Below are 8,556 nucleotides of genomic sequence, written 5' to 3' on the forward strand. Positions count from 1 at the left end.
TTATAGCATAAGCAGTGTAATTAGCATTCTCACCAAGACAGATGTCCTCCACTGGAGATTTTCAAGAATAGGTTAGATAAAATCACAGAAACACAGAATGGCTTGGGTTGGAAGGGACCTTAAAGCTCATCTTGTTCCACTTCTCTGCCATTGGCAGGGACATCTTCCAGTAGACCAGGTTGCTCCAGGCCCCATTCAACCTGGCCTTGAACACTTCCAAGGATGAGACAATCTGGGTAACCTGCATCAGGGCCACAGCACCCCCAGAGCCAAGAATTTGTCCCTGATATCCCTTCTGACCCTGCCCTCTGACAGTGGGAAGCCATTCCCCCTTGTTCTGCCCCTCCAGACCCTTGCTCAAAGTCCCGCTCTGGCTCTTGGAGCCCCTTTAGGTGCTGGCAGGGGCTCAAAGGTCTCCCCAGAACCTTCTCTTGTCCAGTCTGAACACTCCCAGCTCTCCCAGACTGTCTTCAGAACAAGGAGGAGTATGAATTTCCTGCCCTTTTGTGTCTTGGTCCAGCCTTCCTGTGTAGACATCCCTCCCTAAATTATCTCTGCTGTAACTCTGAAAATCAGGCAGCAATCTCCAGTGATGACTCATTCATCTCTGTAGCTACTACAAATTCTCATTTGCTCCACATCTTTAGTACCTCCAGGATTTGAGATGAATGACAGAACATTAGCAACAGGCAATTCATTAATACTAGCAGTGGTCCAAAATTTTCCACTCTAGCCTTTATTGTCTTGTTTCCTCTGCTAGGAAAGGAAGTTGGTGGGAGGGAAAAATAATTGGTTTGGTAAAAAAAAAAAAAAAAAAAAAAAATTAAAAATCTGGTTTTACAATATTACTTCTCAGAGGGAAATTAATTTTCTTAGTACTCATTTTGATACCTTACAAAGGGGATTAGATGGTTCCTTTCCCTTTTTTTCTTCAGGGAATTAAGGTAATGAAAAAAGCAGAATGCAAGACAAAGAAGAAGGGGGAAAAAACCACCCAAGGAACATCTAATTCCGTCATTTTCCCATAATTTCCAAATTAAAATGGAAAGCATTCATACATTCCTTCTTTTATTTTTGTCAAATGTTAATTGTTTCAAATCCACCAGCAAATGCCACTGTGTGCACATTTTGTTTCTTCTTCTCTCTGGTTGCAAGTCCCCAGGGTCAAGTCCAGGCCACTCCATCCTTTGGTGTAGCAGGGAGAAATGCTCTGCCCATCCCATTCAGAAGTTCAGGGGGAGAAATCTCCTCACCCAATACAGATAAAGCCCTCACAGAACTGAACAAGAAACAACTTCATCCACCACCAGCGGCTTTCCAAGGGGCTGGTCACTGACCTGACTGAAGGATTCCCTGCTCCTTCGTTCCTCAGGGTCCATAGGCCACCCTGAGAAGCAGGACCAAAGAGAGGAGGGGTGGGGTGAAGGAGATGTAACCTGCCTTAGTTACCTGTAAATTTGGGCAGCTCATAGGCTGGGAAAGGAAACTGAGGCAAGAACCCCTCAATGCTGGAACCTTGCTTGACCACAGCACACTCAGTGAGAGCAGTGGGAATAAGTACATAAGTAAATCCCACATATAACTGAATAGTTAATAAATTATTGTTAATAAATATATAAATATAAAAATATAAATATAAATAATGTAAATACCATGAATAAGATAAAGAAATACTAGAAATATTGGAAATAAATCCTCTTTACTCTGGGCACAGGCAGTCTCTGGCAGACATCCATGGTCCTGCCACTCTGGCCTCACCAACGGCTTCTGGCTCAAATGCTAATACAAACAAATCACTCATCCCTCTGGCTGGGAAGAACCTCCACCTTCCGTGAACATCACTACCAGGCACTATCTCTGCTCTGTACCTTTCGGTGGACATGGGAGGAGATCACAGGCACATGATCTCTGTGATATTCATCTGTCTAGCTACACAGAGGTTAAAAAAGAGAATTCTTCCCTTTAGCATGGACTTCTCCCACGACCTTGGGCTAGTCGCTTACTCTATCCCATGCTCTCAGGTATTCCTCACATGGCTAAAGTGCCCAGTGGGACAGAGCGGGCTTAAAAAGTATTGCTGGTCTGCTCTTTGGTTTTGTTTGGGGTTTTTGTCTGTTTGTTTGTTTTTGTTTGTTTTTGTTTGTTTGTTTTGCTCTTTGCTCTTTTGTTTTGTCAAGGAATTGTTTCCCAGCCTTGGAAACACTGATTTGCAGCAGTGACAGAGGACTGTAAGGAAATCTCCCTCGCACTCTCTGCTGATAGGGAGCCTTCATCCATGCACAATGAAGAAAAGCCCCAGGTGAGCCATCCTTGCTACTCTCTAGCAAGAGGCCATTACGAGGTAATTTTCGGGTGCTGGGTGGCCCATAAGGTTGCCCCAATAGTCTGTGAGTCACCATTCTTGGAGATGTTCAATACTCACCCAGCATGTCAGCAGCCAGGTTCTCGGCAGTAATTAGGATTTGGAAAATTTTGTTTTTTAAAAAAATCCAAACAATAAACAACACTTAGAAGATGCCTAATTTGAACAAAAAATCAGAAAAATTAGCCAAAACATCACTTACGCATTAATGTTCTATAGCTAAGCATCAGAGCAAACACTTCTGCAATATGCAGCAAGGAAGAAAAACATGAAAGTGGGAGAATACTTTCCAAGTGGAAAGAGAAGCCCTAAGAGTATTGTGAAAGCCAACAAGCAACACAAAGAAAGCTGAATCTTTCTAGTTCTTCTTAGATTTAACATCCCGGCTGATCCAACCTCTTTCCTTGGGGAGGAATCCTAGCCCAGTGCCTTAGGAATTTGCTAGAGCAGACCAGAGGGATAGGAAGGTGAGCAGTCTGCATTTAAATATGCAAATAAGTCTAATTATCCTTTGTAACAGCGGAAGAGAAGCAACATATCGGCTCTCCAGTTCCAGGAGAGCTTTCTGCTTTAGCCCTGCTATCTCCAGCATGAGCCCAGACTTTGCAAGGATGAGCAGACAAAAAGCTGACTCAGTTCATAGCCGGTTTAAGGGCTGTGTCAGTCCTAGAGACTCCTTTCCCAACACTCTCCAATCCTGCAAAACAGAGCCCCCAAAAATCCTTGGCCATTTTCTTGTGTCTCAGCCAAGCACCACCATTACATCTGGGTGCACCTGAGCCTCCAGCATTACCCAGTGAGAGTTAGAGCTGATGCCAAATGACAGCAGAAATCAATACCCCACTGTTTGAACTGCTTCCCACTTGGGGGGGAAGGGGGGGAAGCAGAGTACTGTCAGCTTAGATGTGCCACCAGTGGGACAGAGGAGTCAAGTCCCAGCTTCATCTTATTCTGCATGAATGCACTACCTGTTTGATGGCCAGGTGTCACCTCTAATCTCCCCAAGAAAGAAAATAAATCATTCAAAGACATAAACACTTCAGCATTCACACAGCTACAGAGAAAAGCAAAAAGGCTGCAATCACACTTTTGTCACAACAACCCCTAGCTTTGCTCTATGCCACTTCCACCCTGGTCTCAGCAGGGGTGGGCTCTGCCGAAGAAAGCACTGGAAAACAACTGCAGCAAACGCTCCTTGCAAACGTACATGCAGGGTAACCACCCCATCACTTTTGTTTTTGCATTCCCAACACATCGAATGCCTTGACCTGGAGAGAAAAAACAACAGCAGCTTACTGCAAGGAGTTTTACACTCTGAATCCCAAACAAGGTCTACTGCTGAGGTGAAATAAGGGCATCCATTTCTAGTTGGTTGGGGAGGTGGTGGGGCGGACGAAGGATGTGTCATGCCCTGCTGTGCTGCATTAAAACATGGCAGCATCTGAAGGCTGCCCCACCCAAGAGGCCTAGGATGCATGTCCCTCATCCTGGCTCATCCTCAGGATGCTTTGTCTTGATCATGGGCCAGACTGGGATGCTTCCTGGGACACTCCTGCGTGTGGGGCATCCCATTCGTGCATGGACCCCCTGGGATATGGTCAGGTTGCCGGTCCTTTGGGTTGGCTGCAGCATGACAGCCAGGGATGTGCTTGGAAAGGATCAGAGGTGACTTGCACATCCCACGGAGGTGACCCCAAACATTACCCTTATGGAAATCCAAGGTGGTGGGTGTCTCTGAATTTTGGAATGCAGTGGAGGGGGGGGACACAAAGACATTCAAACCTGCTGCCAAACTCGCCGACGAAAAGTGCCCATGTATTCACTACCTGCTCAATATCTACTGCCCCATCATCGATTCCCAGAGAGATGGGGAATTTAAGAACATCCCCCGAGCAGGAAATCTGCAAGCCCCCCTGGAATGTTTCACAGCCTCACTCCCAGGGTGGGATGCTCCTCCGGGGAAGCGCACAGGGGGACAGGATAAGAGATGGCGAGGGGTCGGGCAGGTTGGGGATCTAGACGGATGGGAGCGACGGCGATATGTATTCTCACCTGTAGGACGAGCTGACCCCCGCCGCCACCTCCTCTTTGATCTGCCTGTTGACAGCATCGGCAGCCGCCCGGCCTCTGCTCGGCTCCGCCGGCTGCCCGCCCGCCGCTTCCGCCTTCTTCCGACCCTTCTCTCTCCCATCCCCGGGCCGCAGTGTTTTGAGATGCTCATCCTCCACCTCGGGGTGTTCCTCCTTCTTCTCGGGAGCGAGGTGTACCTTCCGCCGCTTCTCCTGAGCCGGTTTCTCCGGGGGAGCGCGGTCCAGGGCTAGGACGGGGGAAGGTCCCGGTTTGGGGATCCAGGGATGGTCGCCCCGCTTGGGTATAGGCCAGGCACGGAAATCCTTCTGGTACTGCGTCTCCTTCTCGAAGGGAGTGTCCGAGGGCTGGTACTCGCTCTTGGGCTTGCAGCTCGGCTCCGGCCGCTGCACCTTCCAAGGCTTATAGTCGTGCCGCATGACCGAGTCGGCCGGGGGAGACGCGTGCGGGGCCGGGCCGGGCCGGGCGGGACCGGGAGCTGGCTCACCCCCTCCAGCCCCCGCAGCAGCCTCGCCGCCGGGCTGGGTCTCGATGGGGGCCGAGGGGCGCGGCGGGGGTGCGGGGGCGACGGGATGCTCGGTGGCCTCCGAGTATTTGGTGAAAACGAGGGGGACGGCGATGTCCGCCTTGTCCAGCTGGTTCCAGAATCGGGCGATGCAGCAGGCACGGGTGATGCAGGGCCACGCCATGGCGGCCCCGCGCCGGGAGCGACCGCTCCGCGCTCCGAACTCCGCACCGCTCTCCGCCCCACGATCCGCGCTCCGCCCCGCATCGGGGGGCGGGGCTTGCACGCACACGGGCAAGGCACGCATACGCGCGACACACCTGCACATCCACGCACCTACGCACACGTGTGTGCCCACACCTGCACAGCCACACAGCTGGAACACACATGTGAGAATGGCTACGTGTGTATCCACACCTGCACGGCCACACACTTGCACAGCCACACGGCTGCACACACACGTGAGACATGGCCATGTGTGTGCACAGTCCTGCACAACCACACACACTTGCAAACACGTGTGAAGCACATCCGTATATGTGTGCATGCACATGCTTGGTCACAGGCCGCACACACATGTACAAGGCACTCGTGTGCACTCGCATGCAGGGTCACAAAAGCCTGCGCATACACATATAAGACATGCCCATGTGTTTGTGCACACACCTGCACTGCCGCAGACCTGCACAGCTGCACACACATTAGGAGACACACCCATGTGGCCCATGTGTGCACAGGCCTGCGTACTTCATACACACCTGGACAGACACAACTGCACAATCGTGCACCTGTACACACACATGACAGACATGCAAACCCAACAAACACTCCTCTGTGTGAGCACACATGCACGGTCACACACTTGTACACATATGGGCAAGTCACATACATGCATGTGTGGGCACACCTGCATGATTGATTACAAACCTCCACACATATGTGCAAGATGCCCATGTGTGCAAACATGCATGTGTGGTCACACACACACCTGCATGCATACATGAGAGATGCACATGTTTGTGTGCACACATACATCTGCACAGTCACACACAGTTGCACACACATGTGGAGACATACCCATGTATGTGTGCATGTAACTGCATGGACATACACCAAAGCACAAACATGCAAGAAATGCCCATGCATGTGTGCACACGCATAAATGCTTGTGATCAAGCATTACAATGCAAATACCTGCACACATATGTGCAAGGTGCCCATGTATTCATGCACATGCATGCATGGTCACTCACGCCTGCACACATGCATGCACAGGAATGCAAACACACATGCAAGACACATTTGTGTGCACGCACCTGCACAGGCATATGTGCACATAAACACATGTCAACCCACACACAAGCACACAAATTTGCACACAGACACATGGACACGCAAAAACACACAAATCACATTCACACATGCAGGTTCTCATGTGTTTATGCAGTGTACACAGACATTTGTACACACAGATGTGCACACGTGTGTACACACACGACTGCACATACATGCAAGCACATCCAAACATATGCATGTATATGCAAACCTGTGCACATACACTCACCCCAGTACACACATGCATAAATATGCACAAGAACAACTGTGAAAATGCACCCCTGTGCTCATACATACAGAATGGTATACACACCTGCATTCACATGTGCAAGCACATACATGCACAGAGACATAAATATGAACACACACACACATATGAACACACACAACTAGACATCTCTCCACTCACATGTGCATGTGCTGCATATGCACATTTGTATGCACAAGCACATGCCTATATGCTCGTGCATGCACACGCGCACGTGTGCACCTGCACACAGACACACACATGTCCAGTCTCACAAATATGCACATGCTGTACACATGCATGTGAACACCTGAATAGATGCACCCATCCACAGACATAGACACAACACATTTATGCTCCCATGTGCATGCACTCATGCAGATACTTGCTCATACATGTACATGTATGAGAGCTGCCCATCTGTATGCACACGTATGTGCAGATGCACACACACCCACACTCACACCCATTTTGTTCTTTCCATGTCTCTTTTGAAGTTGTATACCGAAATCAAAACACCCTCCAGCCATCTCCTGCTGATTGCTTCCTCTGAAATTTGATTCCCACGGTGGATTCACAGCCCCAAATCCCACCCTCCTTTCTAGCTTTGCCTCCACCTTGACCCCATCCATCATGCCAGTCCTCCAACCCTTCCTCCATCCCTCCGTTTCTCCATCCTGCCCTCAGTCCCCCCATCCCTCTCTCTCTCCATTTCTCCCTCTGTTTCTCCATCTCTTCATTCCTCCATCCAATTCTCCCACTGTCCCTCCATCACTCCCTCAACCCCTTCATTCTTCTCTGCATCTTTCTCTTTATTCCCTGGTGCCAATAAAGTCCATTTGCACCCAAATCACATCCACACTTGAAGCCCTCCAGTCTTTGCCAGCACGGGTGGTACTACCAGCATTTCCACCAGGAGCAGAACTCCAATAAAACCAGTGAAATCCACACACATTCAAATGCTGAATTACAAAGAGAAAAAGCAATTCCCACTCATCAGTGACTGCAGGTGCTGGGAGTGCAGTAAAAGGCAGGATTATCCCTGTGGGGATTGTTTCTCTACTACAATGCCTTGTATCCCCTTATTGATTCTTAGGCCCTGAAGATTTTGGGCTTGGGTTTGTTTTTTTTCTTTTTTTGTCTTTGCTTGGAATGGCTTAATTTCATTCTTACCTGTAGGCAAGTTGTGGAAACTCATTTTATGGATGGTATTGGAGCACTGAGTGCTAGGGATGGATGGATCAAAGAGCCACCTTGGGAAAGAGAATAAATAAATATCATCTAGAGGTGTCTATACACAGACATAGATTTGTATTCCAGATTGATATCATTCCTGCTATTACATCCAGTGCAATTAAAAGTGAGGATTACAATTAAAGATTTAGAAAGCTCCTTAGTATTTCCCACCTTGGGACCCAAGCCATAGTGTTCTGGGGCATCAATGCACTGTGTATCACCTTTGTAAGTGTGCAGTGTACTCCTGCGCATCCACGATAGATGTCTTCATCTCTGCTTAGGCTGGCTTTTGAAACAAAATCACAGAATCATTGAGGTTGGAAAAGTCCCCTAAGATCACTGACTCCAACCATTCCATCAGCACTGCCAAGGCCACCACTCAACATGTCCCAAATGCCACATCTACATGGATTTTAAATCCCTGCTGGGACAGGGACTTCACCACTGCCTTGTGCAGTCTTTGTCATGGCTTGACAGCCCTGTCCATGAAGAGTATCCAATCTAAATCTCCCCTGGTGCAACTTGGTTGGTTATTTCCCCTTGTTCTGTTGCTTGTTACCTGGGAGCAGAGCCCAACCTCCACCTGGCTCCAACCTTCACTCAGTTTTCAGGAAAGTATCCATGGAATTTGCATCCAAACTCAAGGGACAAGTCCTACACATTTCCAAGGTGTGTGTAGGAGGCTTCTGCCTCTGTGAAAGTTTGTGTAGCTTTTATAGTTTGTAAAGTGAAGTGTCTCTCAGTCAGGAATTCCAGCTTATCTCCCCACATCTTGTTCTCAAG

The 8,556-nt window shown here is 48.8% G+C and overlaps 1 protein-coding gene across 2 annotated transcripts in view; it reads right to left on the reverse strand.

Moving 5' to 3' along the window:
• The window catches only part of MAP6 (microtubule associated protein 6), a 48,864-nt gene extending 43,676 nt beyond the window's left edge, over window positions 1-5,188 (reverse strand). For both annotated transcript variants that reach the window (XM_066208670.1, XM_066208679.1), the window contains exon 1: window positions 4,415-5,188. In XM_066208670.1, the coding sequence (XP_066064767.1) occupies window positions 4,415-5,139 (725 nt within the window). In that variant the 5' untranslated portion in view covers window positions 5,140-5,188. The remainder of the gene's footprint in view (window positions 1-4,414) is intronic.
• Window positions 5,189-8,556: the final 3,368 nt, after the last annotated feature.

Source organism: Chamaea fasciata, unplaced genomic scaffold, assembly GCF_029207755.1.
Source record: "Chamaea fasciata isolate MVZ Bird 193981 ecotype frontalis unplaced genomic scaffold, bChaFas1.0.hap1 SCAF_2, whole genome shotgun sequence".
Taxonomy (NCBI): Eukaryota; Metazoa; Chordata; class Aves; order Passeriformes; family Sylviidae; genus Chamaea; species Chamaea fasciata.